The following is an 18060-nucleotide window of genomic DNA, read 5'->3' as shown; positions in this document are numbered from 1 at the left end:
AGTCAGTCAGTAGGAGCCTCTCAATTAAATCATAATAAGATGTACATCACCAGAGTGGCTAAAATTTTAAAAGACTGAAGAAAATCACATTGCCAGTGAGGATGAAGGAGAATTGGAACTTTCATACATTGCTGTGGCAAGGGGAGGTAGAAACGGGGACGATCACTTTGGAAAACTGGCAGGATTGTACTAAAGCTGTACATAGGCACATTTTAGAGCCTAGAAATTCAACCCCTGCACATGTACCAAGAAAATGCACAAAAATGTTCATAGCAGTTTTATTCATAATAACTCAACTGGATCAACTCAAATATCCAAGTGTAGTAGAAGGATAGATAAAATATGGTTAATTCTTACAATGGAATACTACTCAGCAATGACAAAAATGAACTACTCCTAAATATAGCATGGATGAATCTCACGGATATAATGTTGAGTAAAGGAAGCCAGACAGGAAAAACACCTACTGTATGACATCCATTTGCATAATAAAATCCCAAACCAGATAATGCTAATTTGTGGTGATAGAAACAAAAATTACTGATTACATTTGACACTGGCTGGCAAGGGGTACAAGGGAAGCTTCTGGGGTTCTGGAAATGTTCTTTGTTGACATGTCCGGTGGTTACATTCTTAGACCCGGAGGAAGCCTTCTGCTGCTGGCTGGGATATAGAAAATCATGAGATGATTATTCACACTCTACTGCCAAGAACAAAAAAGTTACCAAATCACAGAATTTTGAAACCATAAGATGGCTGAGAACATAGTGAGGTCTAACTGAACGAAAATACAGACAATGACAAGCCCTTTCTAGGAGAAAGAAGACCCAGAAGAGGAGTGGGCGGAAGAAGAAAGGAATCTGTCATTAAATGGTAAAAGGACAAAACATCCCGATTCTGAAGGAAACTTTAGTGGCCAGGAGTGAACAGCTTGATGGATTCACATCCTGAGGGAGTCTGCACCCACCACCAACTCTTCTGCACAGGCCTTTACCTAGTGCACGAGGCGGTACACCAAAGGGCCAAGGATCTGCCATGCTAAGGAAGCCTAGATTTGGCAATTTCTGAAGAACGGATGGGGGTATGAAACCAGAGACAGGACACTCACTAGGACGCTCTTGCAGGACAGTGATGATTCTGAACTAATTGAGGTAGCGGCCTTGGTGAGGGAGATGGGTGAATGGATTTCACTTCAGAGGTAGAGGAGACAGAACTCTTGATGTAGCATTCCTATACTGCATATTTTATTCTGCTATTGTGAGGTAAAAATTAGAAAAAAACACCCATTATGTAATTTTGTCACAATTTTTTATATGAGAACCACAAATAGAAATCATAACAGAGGATCAGAGATGGGTGAAAGCTCTTGACCTAGACTAAAATGCCATCAAAGAACCAAGGGGCTACAAAAAGATGCCACAGGAAGACTCGTACTAAATAAAGAAATTAGCCACAGAGGACAATACAGAGAAAGTTCCAGAAAAATCTTTGGACTTTCAGGGAAGTGGGTAGGAAGCAACACATTTATGTGCACGAGTTTATCTAGGGGCAAAGAAAACTTTAGAGATCAGGAAAAGAAGAGGTTGAAGATTTATGATGATAATTTCAATAAATCTTAGATAAATTTTACCATTTGATTTCAAGCATGCATCTAAGTGGATGAAGTCAATACAGGAAGTAAGACTTTCTTAAAATAACTACAACAATAAAACCTCATTAAACAATTTCTTAAAGGGATTGGTGGGGGGGGGGGGGAGGAGAAAGAGCCCAATCAGGAGACATCGAGTGCCCTGGACCAGACTCTCAGATGCTGAGAATCATCGTGGTTCTTGACTCTAGGCCTCCCATTCTGTGAAGCATCCACTTATGACCAATGGTCTTCCAGTTATTACTATTTTCACTGCAGCTTCTTTGAGTTGGGTTTAGGTTTATGTCTAGAAAATTATGCAGAATGTCATGAAAAATAAAATACCGAAAAGATTTATGAGAGAGTGTGATCAATGTACGTTTGCTGATCTTGAACATAGCTCAGGCAAGTGAAAGGACAGATTAATGAAGGATTAAGCTAAACATGAATTTTAATATCCAAAGACATTTATAAGCAAGAAACCCTGGGGTGTATTTATAGAGCCACTTTAATTAGTCAGTATTCAAAACAGCTTTACACACAAGTCAAGTTTTCAACAGATTTTAAACACGGTTCTCTTCTAAATGAGAGAGTTGAGGAATATTGTTACCCAAGCATGGAAGCTGGAAGCTGGGCTTGAGTTCTGGCTCTGCCAGGACAAACTCTGAGACTGAACCATGCAATTTGCTGCAAATAGAAAATGAAAAACCATAACAGGCTGCCACAAAGATTAAACACAACAGTGGAAGTGAGTGTGCTTTGTAAAACAAAAAGTGATATATTATTTCCTCAAAGGAATAAAGAAGGGAAGGAGAAAGTATGTTCACAAAAATTCGCGTTTATTCAAGTTAACAGTCCTATCAATAATGTCTACATCTATACTTAAGACAGAGTACACTGGAATTTACTGAAAATGGTCTAAGACCCACTAACTGTGAGTTCTTTTTCTGACTACTATTGTGACATTTCCATTACTTAGTAGAAATGACATAACTATCAAATGTATCTAAGAAATACCTGTCCTAGCGATTTCTCAAGAATTTCATTAATATGGTCCAGATAATTTCAAGAGGAATTGTATCAGAGTGTTAGTTTAGGCTGTGACATCAGACAGCCCTGGATTTAAATCCTGCATCTATCACTTGCTAGTCGTATGAGTGTGTAGACTCCAACCATCCCTAGTGTCTGTCTTCTATGACAAAAGTGAAGACATTCAAGTATACCACAAGTTTCAAAGATTTAAGAGATAACAGCACTTAATATCCTTAGCAGAATGCCTGGTATGAAGTACAGATCTTATAAATGTTAACTATGATATTACCTAAATTGTTGCTTCCAAGTAGATAAAGATCTTTGTTTCCCAACTATTGGTCATTCTTATCTTTGAACAGATACGCAGTTCCTTACATACACAGTGACACAGAAGCTCATGTTATTTTACAGCCAGATGGAGCTTCAACATTTATCGAGCAACTACTATGAGCCAGGCACCAGAACAGACACTAGGGATACAAAGATGAACTAGATATTGTCTCCAACTTCAAATATTTCTCAAGAATGTAAGACCATTGAGGGTAGACATTCGTTGGCTCTGCCCACGTCTGTATCCTCGATGATTAAAATAGTGCTTGGAATATTGAATGTGCTTGGGAAATGCTTGTGGAATGAATAGTCTAGTGCTTTTTCTGCCATACATATAAATATCTAAATCTCAATGTACAAAGACTTTTACTTATATTTCGTATATCCAATAATGAAAAACTGTAAAGAAAAACATTTCTATTAGTACAAATATAATTGGAATTAGGTTTAAATCCTGGGCTTCTTGAAGCAATTTAATGATTTTCTTACAAAATAAATACAATGACATTTGGCACTTTAAAAAAAAATTGAAGAAATGTGCAGCAAACATTGGAAAGAATTCACCAAGCGTTTGATAATGTGATAACAGAAAGGAAATTTGATACCATTTTCTTACTGCTTGCATTAACATTTTCCTACCATTTAGATGATATGATCATAAAATTTCACTTAAAGATTTAAAATATTGCTCACCTGGTCTTCCTCTCCTCCACCTTCTTCATCATATTTTAAAATATTATCTCTTACATCATCTTCTGGATCAATTAAAAGTTGCTTGGCCTGGCGTTCTTTATCCCGGCGTTTCATCCATACCACAAACATTAGAACGAGGACTAGGTAGGAAAAGAGTGAAAAAATCATTATATTGTAATTTTTAAAATTTGACTTATACAATCACAGTCTTCAACACTAATAACATACTTATATGGGTCAAAAACTTGTAGTGCATATGCCACTCTGTTATCTGTTTCTGGCCTCACATTAAGAGAGAGAAGAAAAAACAGGAGTCTGAGTACTGGGTTTAGAGTGAGAGAACTGGCTTCCAGTCCCTGGTACCCTGTGAACTCACTGGGTGAAAACTGTCCTCAGTTTCATCATCGACAAATGGGGACAGTAACTATTTTTATCTTTCACTTTGGCTTGCTAGAGGATAGGATACTCCTGTAAGTGCTAAAACAACACACAGCAAATTAACTTGTTACTTGTTATTTAATTGCTCTTTTATTCAGCTTGGTCACCATTATGCTCCCCAAATCAGAGAACGCTACTTCTCAAGGGGGACTTCTCAATGGGGGATAGGTGTTGGCCAAGATGACTTTGGTAGTAAATTGGAATTGGATCAACTGTTGAGTGTTTTTGGCCCCCAAAGGCTGGTGTTTTCCTATTGCACTATTCTGCATTCCTGTTCATAATAAACTGCATGTTTCAGGTACGAAGGCAAGGGGATTAGTTCGAGCACGGAAATAACATTAGGCTTTCATGCCTTACACTTTTGGGCCAGGTCTAGAACCATAAATTTTCCAGAGGTTTGATGTTAAAATCAGCACCAATTCATTTTCCTTCAAAATGCTACAGTCATTTCTTCACGCCATAATCCATCATATCTAAGTCTTTCTCGATAAGGTTGACATATATGCCACATTTTAGCTGAAATTGAAACATATCCCTAAGTGCACATCTAGGAATGCATTTTCTGTAAAATCTGGGGATATCAGTTTACATCCTGAAGTTAAAGATTTAATGACTCCTATTTGAGCACACTTTTATTATTGGCCATAAAAGTAAATATCCTCGTTTTAAAGCCAGATACATGATCTCATTTGCCATTGTTCCAGGGCTAAATCTAGCAAGTGGATTATTAGTACAGCATGCAGGTTTCAAATTATAGTCAAAGTAGTCTCCACACAGGAAGTAAAAAATGCTCAGGCTTCTATAGTAATTGCTTAGAATAAAGGAACAGAATTCTAAATTATCAGAACACTTGTAAATGGAGAAAACATAAAAGAAATGGCCAACATTTTCAAGAAAGTGATTGGTGCATAACATGATTGCACAATAAACTAAGTCCTGCTGCTATTCCACAATAAAACACAGGGCCCTGGCAATTTATCCTTTTAACCTGCATGCTTAGAAGTGGTTCCTAAAGTACTTTCTAGTGGTTAATTTCTTGCATTCCACTGAACCAAAGACTGCAAAGTATCTTAAAAAGGAGCAATTCCTTAATCGAGACTTGCTCTAAAGACAGACAATTTATTGAGCTGTGTAATCATTTCTATTATCAAATGTGCTGTATGAAGTACAGTCTCTCACTATTTTATGCAGCCCTTCAGAAACAATTACCTTGATCCTTGCATGACTGGAGCAGGTTGCTGAGTGCGCTTTATATGAAGGAAAGCAATATACTTATTTTCCTAAATCATCAACTACGTGTCATAAATTCATACTCAAATCATAAGAGAAGTGTTCAAACTTAGGACTGTGTAACATTTTTCTATGAAAAGAGTTTGCTACTGCTCCCCAAGCCATCAGCATCAGAAAATTGCAACGGCATGGGAGAGGTATGCAGGCCGGGTTTGCTGCAAACATGTGAATGTTTGAAACAATGCTCAGGCTCTTTTCATTCTGAAGTGGACTTGGCTGTCCCATATGTGATCGGCAAGAGGCTCAGAGGTTGAAAAGAGTTGTTAAATTACTTTGAAAGGTAACAGCACCAAGTTACTTTGCTAAACATCCTAGAAGCGAAAAGGGAAAATCTAAGAACCAATGAAAGCACTTACTGAGCAGGATGATGATGCAAAGCAGGATGGCAATGATGGCACCCGTGCCAAGCCCCGCACCCACGATTCTATCCACGTCTGTGCAGTCCCCGTTGGAGTCACACTGGCAAACCTTCACGCGAAGGATGGAAATATTTGATTTGGGAGGATTCCCAGAATCTGTGATTATGATTGGAACTTCATATATCCCAGCTTCAAGAAATTTTATCTTTAAATTAAGCTGAGCAAAATCACCTATATGAAAAAGCAAAAAATATAGTTTGATAACTAATACCTAATACAGTAAAAAACACATAGCATTTTCTAGAACATATTTACTACCTAACAGTATATATGAAGCAGACTATAACTACGCTGTGCTGTGAAGACTCTTTTGGTTTTAAGGGCTTTCAATATCTTATTTAAACTTTAAGTAGCTTTTAAAATATATTTAATAAGATTATAAAGGACCTACAATTAACTTTTAATAACAGGCTTCAGAACTTCTCAACTGCACACATATTCAAATAATTAATCTCTTCTTACCATTAAGCCGAGTGATGGTCCAATTTTTCTTAATATTCAACGGAGACAAAGGGAGATCAAAAGCAAATGGTCCAGCATTTGGATCAATGTCATAATCAAGTGCGGTGATGTTAATTGAATTGGGGTCTGGAGTTTCACAAGTCTCTGCCTCTTGAGGTAACACTTGAGGGGCATTGTCATTAATATCAAGTAAATAGATCTGCAGCGTTCCTGTTCCACTCATAGGAGGAATTCCTTAAAAGGGAGAAAAATCACAAATTGATGCTAAACAATTCTCTCCCATGAGTCTCAATGACAGTGAAATTCTCAAAGCTTCTAGCCTTCTTGCCCTTATCATTGCATAACTTTGGAAAAATCTAGTTGCCACAGCATCAGGGCAGACTGTTTTCGGAACAAGGCCACTTCTTGCTTCCTTTCTAGGATGACCTTGAGCTGCCACTGCTGGTGTGCAGGAGCTGAGCACGGCGACCATGCGTGCCCCTGCCGAGCTGGCTCTGCACCTTTCCTGCCCTCGCCGTCCGTTACTCTGGGCCCCGTGCACAACATGCTGCTCTAGGCACTGCAGGGAATGTGAGAGAAGCAGAACACCAGGCTCATGATCTTGCGGACTCTACTCTTTTGATGGAAAACCAAGACATGTGCATGAAAGAACAGAAAAATGCTTTTAAAGCTCAAACACAGCTACAAAAACTTGAAACAGGCTACAGACAACTAATGCAGACCCATAGACCTCATCTGGGGAAGGAATGCCGTGGAGAAGAGAAATGATCTGTGTTGATCAACCAACTCCCTCCCTGAGAGAGGAACAGGTTTCTCTATACATTATTTCATTGTAATCCTAGGCAGTAGGTTTAAATAAACAAGGAACCTAAATCTCTATAAACTGTTCACGGTCACACACTCTTGTAAGTGATGGCGTTGCTACTTAAGGTTGGTCTGCCTGACCCCAAACCCATTCTCATTCCACTACCAAATGTGGTCTCTACCACTTCTTCTGATTATTTAGTCTGGTGATTTGGCCTCTGATATATTATAAATTATACATAAATATACATACTAAATATATATAATAGAAATGTTATGTTATTACATAACTATAATATTTAACTAATTATATAATTTATATATATTATACTATGATAGAAATATAAATATTTTCTAAAAAAGGTTGCATACCAAGACCCAGACGTGTAAGTGACCTGCCCAAGAACACAGAACTAGGAAGGAGCACACACACATTCTTGAGGAGGGGACAAAGAGAAACCTCCATGGACCTCTCTGAGGAATACGGATGGCTCTGAGAGCAGGGAGAGTTAAGGTGGAGACATAAGGTGGCTGTTAACAATTTTCTAATACCACAGTGATTGCTATGATACTCCATAGTATGAGGAATTTTCACACTTATTATCACATTTAATATTACTTGACTCTCTTAACAACTTTATAGAATAGGCAAGCAGCAAAAACAACTTATCAATAATGAAACTAAGGCACAGAGAGAGGAAGGCCTTGCCCAAACATTAAGGAGCAGAACCAGGGCTCCAGACCCAGCCTCATGATTTAAAGCTGAGCGCATATGCAAAGCATCACAGCTCCACAGATTTAAGCGCTTACTCCTCTCTCACATCAAACACCCCTTCAATTAGGAAACAATCCACCTTGGTGAACGAAAAATTTGGTTGTAACTCACAACAAACATGCATACATATAATTTTATAGCTCTTTAAATCTCAACATACTGGTGCAAGATATATTACTTTAGGTTCCACTGCAGAGGAAAGCTACTCCTTACATACGGCGAGGCAGCATGAAACAGCCACTAACGCTGTGCTCTGATGTGCAGTGGCAGAAATGGCAGAAGCTGTTTCTCCCGAGCGTCAACCCTAAATATTTGAGTAGGTCCCACATTAGAAAAGACAGGAAATATTGCTTTAGCCCTGTCACCACGTAGATTTATGACAGATAATGATCTCACTGAATCTTATTATACATGATTGTGAAAGGTTCATGGAAACTGTTCTTATCACAAGTGTTGATAGGCAACATTTTTCAAGCTGCATATCTTGACCACCAAATTGAAGCCTGCGATTTTTATTAGATGTTAACATTCATAGTCTAACACTAAAATGATTTTAAAATATGCTTGTGATTCAGTTTTGAAACTATTAACACACCAGAGAAATATTTATTTGAGTGTTGAGTTTGTGCCAGACACTGCTTTAAAAGCTTTATGTGTACAGCCATTTTATCTTCCTCAATACACCCTGAGTCAGGTACTGCCACCATCAGATTTAAAACTTTGTTGCCAATTCTACAGTTAGGCAGTGGTAGAGATGGAGTCTGCACCCAGGGGGTCAGGGAGAGCTCGAGAGCCTGTACTCGGAAACACACGTCGTACTGAGAGCCAACAGAGCAAAACAGACCCACCACCAGATTTACATAAGTCATATTTGTCTTAAATAACTAAAACAATTGGGCTATCTATTCATCTCAACCATTTAGAATCTAGCAGAGACCCAGAACAACAAAAAAAAAGGGCCAAAACTAACATACCAAAGCTTGTGTTCTCACAGATCTCCATTTATGCACAAAATTAAGTTTCCTAGCCCATGGCAGACTAGAGGCAGAGAATTAGGAAGAGGAAAAGTGCTAGAGACAGAAAAACAGACGGCAGAAAATTGACAGATCAGAAGAAATAAAAGGACCAACTCAAAAAACACAGTGTCTGGGGCTAGCCCAGTAGCACAGTGGTTGGGTTTGCATGCTCTGCTTCAGCAGCCCAGGGTTCACCAGTTCAGATCCTGGGTGTGGACCTACACACTGATTATCAAGCCAGACTGTGGCAGGCATCCCACATATAAAGTGGAGGAAGATGGCCATGGATGTTAGCTCATGGCCAATCTTCCTCAGCAAAAAAAGAAGAGGACTGGAGTCAGATGTTAGCTCAGAGCTAATCTTCCTCCAAAAAAAAATCCCAGAGTGTCTGGGGCCATTGAGGACGGACTCACCCTGCAGTAATGAGGCACTGAGGCAGAGGAGGGCAGAAAACCCACAAAGGCTTGTCATCACAATATGAGGCTACTAAGGAGGGTGTATGGACATTGGGAACATTCATTACAGAAGACAGGGAACATGTCATAGAAAACCCAGTGGAAAAGGAAAGTAGAAGTTGGGCCTTAGAGTAATAGATATCCATTTTCTAGACAATTGAGTTTCATAGAAAACCTCATTTCCTGATGATGCATGCATGATGAGGCTATACTCTAACAACACACAGGATAATACAGTGACTATATTTAATTACGCACCATTGTCAGAAGCAAGGAAAGTAGCATTATATATATTGTTTTTCACATTTGGCGATTCTCTGTCCAAAACAGCAATTGTAGTTATTTGCCCATTCACAGGATCTATTTTTAGCCAATTGGCAGGATCAGATAATTTTGTGTATCTAAAAAATGAAAGTACAGTATGTTAATTCTTTTGATATAAAACTTTAAAAAACTAAAACATATTTTTCAGTCTAATTTCAAATGCAACCAGCTCATTAACTTGTATTTTTTTTAGATAATGGCTGGATATACAGCTTTCACATGGAAAAGTATTTCTGTGATGGTGATTCTGGGAGGCACATAAAGGTTGTGTGTGGGCGGGCACGCAGGAAACATTAGACAGGTGTTTGAGGGGAAAGACTAGGAGCCCCGTTTCTGTGCAGTGGGCTATGGTGGATTTGACAGATTTTGTTTCAAGCTGTTGTCTATTTCAGTGAATAGTAATAGTGCAGATAAAATAGCTCAAATTTACCTTCTAAGTAAGCAGTAGCCCTAATGTATAGGATATTAGAGAAATTATAAGAGAAGTGGAATTTTCTATCACAGAAAACGCTTAAAATATTTACCACCTTATCATGGTGGAGATGACGTCACAGCGAGGAGACCCCCATAATCCCATTCCTACTAGTATCTCCCACACAGGGTCAAGCCTCAGAACTACGCCTATCAAGGGAGGTCCCACAGCAGAGGCCATCTGAAGCAGATTATCTCTATCAGTAGACTGATCAGCTTCAACTCCTTTTTCAACCGGGCTGAGGGTGAGATTTTCAAGCTTGGATAACCAATATACAGATTGGAAAAAATATCCTATATTTTGAGAGGTAAAAAGTTGTAGGAGTTTAATACATCTATTAATTTGCTATCTATCTATCTTGATTTCAATGTCTAGAGAAACGGAGAAGATATGCAGTTATCTGTTAGCAGCAGTTCTGGAAGAAATTAAATAAAATATGAGCTAATTTAAAAAATTATCATCACCAGCAATGGAAAATGGTCGTGTGGGGTATGCTCTGCTAACTATCTACTCCCTCATCAGGAAGGATAAATTAGATTTTGCTGAGGCGAGAAATCTTTACAGATATGTTTTATAAGTCCTATAACTACTGTACAGGTAAGGGATGAAAATAATTAGCTGATATCTTGGTTTTGGCGTGAGTTTTCTTTTTCTGATGAGTGGAGAAGAGGTACATGTTATAAGCTTCTGAGAGTCCCCTATTTATTCACAGTAGAAACTTTCTGTGATGCTTGGTATAAAAGCACCGGCTGAATTATTCTTAAATATAAAAAAAAAAGAAAAAGGGGCAGAAAACATTTTTTCTTCAAATAAGACATGATCCATTCTTATATTTCCTAACCAATGTACTCATTGATCTACTGAAAAGAAGGTTCATCGAAGAATTAAAAATAATTTGGTAATAAGTAGTTTTGCTTCCAGTGAAAAAAGTTCTCACTCAAACAGTAAATATATTTTATGCACAGTATAGGACATCATGTAAATTAGAAAAACACCATAAATGTCATTTGATACCTAATATTTTGCTGCATATATCGATCTGGGTCCTGAGCAGTAAACGTTGTTAACATGGTGCCGGCATGAAGGCCTTCTTCTTGGCGAATGATCTTGGGATTTGGGGCAAAATAAGGGTTTTCGTTCACGTCAATAACTGTAACAGACACAGTGGCAGTGGACTGAGGTGGGTGCTGAATACCCTTGGCTAATGGCACTTGATTTTCTGCAGCGACAGTAAGGACAAACATCCTATTTGTTTCAAAGTCGATTGGCTAGAAAAATTTAAAAGAAAGGAAATTATATTTTTGCAGGAAATAAGAATATTTGCATTCTGCAGTTTATTCTCCCATCAGCTCTATTTCTAAAACATTAATTTTTCATTCCCAGCACCCTAGGTTCCTCTTGAATTTCTGGAAAACATGCATTAGCATGGTCAATGATTGAAATATTTATCGCAATTAAACCCATTTATATAAGAGATTTATAAATCCTGGGTACTCTGAAGACTTATGTTCACAAAACAATGCATATTACTATTGCACTGACTGCATTTATTTAGCTAAATCTAAAACCTTAGTTATTCTTAAGAACAGCATTGTTGAACAAAAATACAAAATAATCTGAGGTCAAGTGAGAACACGATGGTCCAGATTGTACTCTTAAACGCTGGTACAAGGACCATGCCTCAACCAGGAAAGATTTTACCAGTCTGTGATGAAATGGACTAAACAAAAACTAGAAAATGTGATTTTTTTCATAAAGCTAAACACATTTTATTTAAAAGTATCATTCATAATTTGAAGTACACGTTTTAAAGTGCACACATATACACACACACTTTTTAAAAACGATAGTGTTTATAGGTAGAAGAGTTTTGTGCATGTTTTTTCCTTACTTAGCAAACCAAAATTCTGTCTGTTTTCCAAAATAATTTTGGGTATTTTACTAGTCTAAATAAATCCCAAATCTAAGACCAACACTCTAGACAAAGGAATGAACAAATAACCCGTAACGTAAATATCAGCTTCCAAAGTTCTGCTGAATCCTACCATCAACAGAAAGGTTACCAGGAATCAATGACCAGACTGGACATTGACTCTGAATTTCCCTTGCTCACCTCCTAGAGGAGGCGCAGATAAGCATCACTGTCCATAATAGTATGAAAAAAGAGCTTGGAGAGCTCTCATGCCATCATGGGTAGTCTAAGAATGATGAAGAGCTGAAGCGAATGAGAAAGCCGCCTCATGAGCACAAACCGCACTGGCTTCTCAACCTAGAACATCTCCTCAAATCTTCACAGATACATAGCTTTTTTTCTCTCCCTCTAAAATCTCCAGTTCAACTTCTCTTTCTCAATTATTTTAAACAAGACACTAAAGAAGCCAGAAAATAAGAAAGAATTCTTTTGAGTGATTTCATTAGCCACATGAAACATCCCTGACGTAACATTTATTTATGCTAAGTGGTACGCACAGTTCTAAATCCTTTAAAGTGCGTTAAGCTTATTTATCCCTCACAGCAACGCTATGACTTGGCTCCTGCTACCATCCACATTTTTTGCATGAGGCTTAGAGAGGTTAAACAACTTGCCATGGTCACACCACTACCAAGAGCAGAGCTGGGATTCGAACACAGACGCTGAGGGCTCTGGGGCCTGTGCTCTTGATCATTACGCTGTATTCATTCAGAGAATTCCCAACCCCCACCTCATGAGGGAAATCACCATTCTACTCATGCACACATAAAATTCTTGACAACTGACACGTCAGTGCACCTTTCTATCAGGCTAACATTTGGATTCACTTACAAATCAAGAGTGTTGGGACTGAAGGCAAGGAAGGAAATCTCTTCCCTGGGCGTCTAAAAGGAAGAGATGTTCACTTTAAAGAGCTGTTACTTTATGGTTATGTCTTTATTACACTCAAAGTTAATGTCCCCTTTGCTTCCAGCACTCAGTTTTTTATTTTTTGACGATTAAAGATCAGAAGAACCAATTTCTTAAAGTCTTGAAAACAGCATTTAACAACAGCAATGTACATTCAAAACCTTTTAAAAGCGTAGGCCCTCTTTCCTGCTCATTCCAGTTTTCTTTTGTGATATTTCCTGGTTTGTTTCCTGAGCCAACATTCTAATAGTGACCTGTTGACATGAGACTACTGGTCTGGGGCATCCTTCTTAATCAATTAGTGATCAAATTCCTATCGACATGGCAAGTCGATCAAAACTTCAGGATGTGATATATCACTAAGGCACAACTACACTGACAGTAAACATCACTGATGGTCATCCTGCCTTCAGGTTGTTAAAACTGTCCAAACTGTCTTAAAAACAGTCATATTCCAGGGACAGATTGAGAACATCTAAGTTGGCCTCAGCCTCAACATTTACTAAAAAATAGCAAATGTGACTCCCCAAAATATATTAATTCCAGATTTAAAGATGTTTGAAAGAAAAAAGTGCTAAGATTCAATAACAGACTAAGGGGGTAGGGGACATATACTGGTCACTGCAGAGTGGCCATCAGAGAGAACAATGCACTTACTTTCACCACGGTGACTAAGCCGTCGTTGCTGTTCGGGTCAGTCTGAATGGCAAAGCGCCCCGTGGGATCCCCACCGCTGATTCTGTACGCTGCGTTCCAGGCCGGCGTGTGTGGCTGATCCTTATCGGTCACAGTTAGATTAGCTACTATGACATCTATTCTGTTTTCAGGGACTTCACCGTAGAACTGTAAGAAAGACAGACCCCGGTCAGAGGAGTGATGTGGAACACTGGAAGGACAGCGTGTCTTGAGGACCCCAGTGACCAGATTTACTGTCCCATTAAATCTTTATTATCTACACTAAATGAGGAGATCCATAATGCAGGTAATCACAGCATTTATGTTTGACTTTAAAAATACTACCATGTTTTTCAGCAGTCAAATTTTTTTCCAAATTATTATAGTTTCATTAATATTCAAATTACTGTCCGTTTGTGAATATCTGTGTGATTAGCAGTGGGTCGGAGGAAAGGCCTTGTCTGAGGGAAATAATTTTACTCAAGAGAAAATAACTATATGCTGACGAAGTAGCATAAATCAGTCACGTAATTCATGTAGCTGAAAATATTTATAAATATTTTGTTATAACAGCACAAAGTCTTTTTGGGGCATTTCTTCCAGGCAGCACAGTTCCACAACTTTCTCGGTGGATTTGGAGTCTACGAGTAAACAAATTACTTTGGTGCCTTATTTAAAACCCTGGTTTGAGTGACAGATAAAGTCTGAGTCAGTGGCCACTCTACAATTAGGTTAAGCAAGTTCCACTCCTATTTAACACATTTATTATTCATGACAAAACTTCTCCGTAATGGACCACAGATCTTAAGTTCTGTGAGTGACAGTCTGTACTTACTGTCATGGCAGTAAACTCTGGAGGATTGTCATTGACATCTGTCACCGTGATGACAGCCGTGGCTGTGTTTGAAAGGCCATATGTGGGATTGCCTTCCATGTCCGTAGCTTGAATTATTAGCGTATACTGTTGCACTTTCTAAAAAGACATAAAGATAACAACTTCAGTGACACTGATTCCTCAAGAAGACATAACAGTTGTTCGGTAAATGGCTCTTTATTACACACGGAGAGTACGGCATCATTCATTCTGATTAACATTACTTGAAATTTCCCAAGTGGAGTTTACTTTAACTCGTGAAGCACAGGTCTGGTCCTTGTCTAGAGAGATTTAACTGTTTTCACCTCTGCCTGGGAAAGGAATGCATTGCAGATGTGTGAAATTCACCACTAAATTGAAACTTCCATCTGGTTTCAACTTTTCTCTTTATTCTGAACTTCACAACATTGTGGTCAAGCATTCAAGTCATTTGGTTTGTGTTTACTTGCTCATATGTTACTTTCTACCCAGTTTAGGATACTAAAGACAATGAAGAGTCTTGAGAGGGAGAAGAAAGCCTATACAATTCACAGTGTATGTGCTTTCCTTTTATATCTTACTACACATTCTTTTATAACAGGGTTGAAACAATATTTTCCCCAATTCCCACTCGTACATAATATTCACAACTATATAAGAGATATATTCTTAGATGAAGTAAAAGTCTAATTAAAGGGTTTATGTTTATATCCTTAAGGTATTTAATAGTCACATACTCAACGGATTGGGATTTGTGCATAACAGTCATTGTGTCCACATATCTATCATGGATATGGATACCTTTGCAGGTAGATGATTATTATCAAATAGGCATCATAGGTTTTAAATTCCAGATTGAATTGTTCAAAGGAGAGCCAAATTAAGCTGCAATGTACCTAAGAGAAAATCTTGAGATTGTTCGAGAAGTCTATAGCACTAGCTGACCAAATTTTATGTTAGGACAACCTAACCAAAATGAGTATCTAAAATCATTTGAAATCTCTGTGGAAACTGGCACAGATGAAAAATAGAAATCATCTTCATAAATGTTAAACCATTCTGAACAACAAAACTCACTTCTTCCTATAAAAATAAACTGTCACTGCCAAGTGCAGTTTTCGCTGATTCTAAATACAGCCAACATTATGAATGGCCGTTCTTCAGGGATCTCTGGAGCTTGCATAGAACAGACACAAATTGTAGCTTTTGATTTAGTTGTTCGTGGGAAGGGCGAGGAAAAAGAAAGGAGGAGGAGGGAAAGCCAAACCTCACACATTCGATTTTAAGTCTCTGTCCACCCAAAGGCCAACCTCCAGCAGTTATTTATTTTAGATTTTTTTGTCTTCTTAAAAGAGAAAATAGCACACTTTTTTGAATAAAAAAATGAAACAAAGTAATAGTGCTGACTGAGCCATTTTCATTTTTCTTAACCCATAATGCTTCAACACAATGCTTACGTAAGCTAAAATATTTCTCAATGATTTCCTCTCCCAATCCGACAATGTCATTTCAGCTTAATGCTCTCATAGTTAGGGAGAGAATTTTGTAGGGCACTCAGTTCAGCCTCTCAGCTGAAAATCATGAAAATAAAAATTTGTTATGACTTTGAAATGCCACTTTTGTTATGTTGCTATTTGCAGAAACAGATGAACATTTAAAAAAAATTGGAGTGTTCTTTAAAGATTAAAAAACCCACACAAATATTATACAGAGATACAGCTCTTTGTTAATGTCTACTCTACAAAGATCTGTAAGATTGTATAAGCATGATATAAACAATTTTCCATAGAACTGAGATACTGAGATCAGAAGCTAATACTCGAAATTTCCTATTGTTTCAAGCTAGTCTTAAAATCTTTAAGTTACGAAAGAACATAGTTATTTCTAAAATACAATGTCTCCTCAAAGAAAAAAATACCAACCTGGTAAACAATATAATCTCCATTTTCAAATGCCTAGCTGGTAAAGTGCTCTTACATTTAGTAAAGAAGACATGACAGCCTATGTTTTAGGCAACCAAACTATTTAGAGCTTCTTGCCTAATTTAGCCACTGGGCATCTGGTTGTGAATGACCGACAGTTAGACTTGCCTTCCCATCCTCATAGTCCCATATCTGATCAAGAAGACTCTGCCTAAAAACATTTCCTCACTTCCTGTTCTAGAAAGGAGAAAATCTCAACTCATCTCCTGGCTCTCAATCCTTCCATCTCGGTGACTCGCTTATCTTACCACCTCTCTCTCACCTTCCATTCACTTATCCCATACCTTGAGCTTTTTGTATTTATCTTCAAATGCCTGCCATGTCCCTACGCCATCCTCTGCCTAGACCAGTGGTTCTCAACCAGGGTGATTTTTACCCCCACCGCCAACTAGGGTACACGCAAACACATACCCCTCCCCAGGGCCCTTGCGTTGTCAATGTTTGTGTGTCACTGGTATGAGGCATCCTGCCTGAAACAGAGCAAGCAAGCAATAAATGCTTTTGAAGTTGTGGTTGGATGCATGAATGGATGAGAAACCTTGGGTCTTGTATTACACTATAAAAATCATTTCAGTCTGGGAAAAACTATCTTCTTGTTTACATGGCTAGCTATCATTTATTCATTAAAACATACACTGAGGATAAAAACTAGCTCACCGTTTCCCAAACTACAGTGATTCATATACCATCTTCCCGATTCTGCCATATCCTCATATTTCTATACCATGAGTCACTTACTATTTATCTTGACATTAACTCCCTTTTAAAAAACGTAATTTATTGTAAAAGTACCATAAGTGGAAAATTAACATCACTTGCCATAAATATAACTGTAAACATAAACACAATATAATCCTTGTACTCTGGCAGTCTCTACTTGATGGAATAGCATCTAAAAGACTTGTGGTCTTTGGTTTTCTCTAGAAGCTTCCCTATGGGTATCAGCTAAAATCATTCTACCTCCGTACAACACTTTTGAAACACTGAACTAGAGGGATGGATGTGAATGAAGAAGGGAGGACATTCAGTCATTCATTTGTCAAACACTTAATGAATGTCTACTAGATGCCAGACAACGTAGTAGTCACTTGGATTAAAATAATGAACAAAACCTGAGGTGGCCTTGCTGTCATTAAGTGATGGAGGTGGATGTTAATGGATCATGGAACCAAATGGACATGTGACTGTAGTAAGAGTAGGAAGAAGTGATGGGTGCAAGGAATCTTTAATGGGGCATCTGAACCAGTGCTCAAATCCTGGAGGGAGGAATGAAAGCAAGAGGCATTTGAGGATAAACTGAGAGGAACTTGATGACTAAACAGATCAGGGATGGACTGAGAGCAGTGCATGGCAAAGGCAAGGAAACCAGGATCCTAGGAGAAGGTGGCACTGGTCATGTGAAATAGGAAATTCATCAGGAATTTAGGGGGACGACAGGTTTGCTTTTGGATGCATTGGATTAGGGGATGGACGATTAAGTAATAATGTCATGAGAACTTAGAAGGGAAGGATAGGTTTGTGTGTCTGTTCAA

General features: G+C 38.2%; 1 protein-coding gene across 1 annotated transcript in view; it reads right to left on the bottom strand.

The window, feature by feature from the left end:
• The window catches only part of CDH2 (cadherin 2), a 208388-nt gene that overhangs the window by 25568 nt on the left and 164760 nt on the right, over positions 1–18060 (bottom strand). Inside the window, exons 8-14 of the mRNA XM_044774525.2 lie at positions 14529–14666; positions 13676–13861; positions 11152–11405; positions 9600–9742; positions 6292–6525; positions 5767–6000; positions 3683–3822 (exon numbers count right to left, since the gene is read on the bottom strand). Coding sequence (XP_044630460.1) covers positions 3683–3822; positions 5767–6000; positions 6292–6525; positions 9600–9742; positions 11152–11405; positions 13676–13861; positions 14529–14666 — 1329 coding nt within the window. The remainder of the gene's footprint in view (positions 1–3682; positions 3823–5766; positions 6001–6291; positions 6526–9599; positions 9743–11151; positions 11406–13675; positions 13862–14528; positions 14667–18060) is intronic.

Source organism: Equus asinus, chromosome 7 (genome assembly GCF_041296235.1).
Source record: "Equus asinus isolate D_3611 breed Donkey chromosome 7, EquAss-T2T_v2, whole genome shotgun sequence".
Taxonomy (NCBI): Eukaryota; Metazoa; Chordata; class Mammalia; order Perissodactyla; family Equidae; genus Equus; species Equus asinus.
Note: the sequence above shows the minus strand (reverse complement) of the source record. Positions and strands in the feature narration are given on the sequence as shown.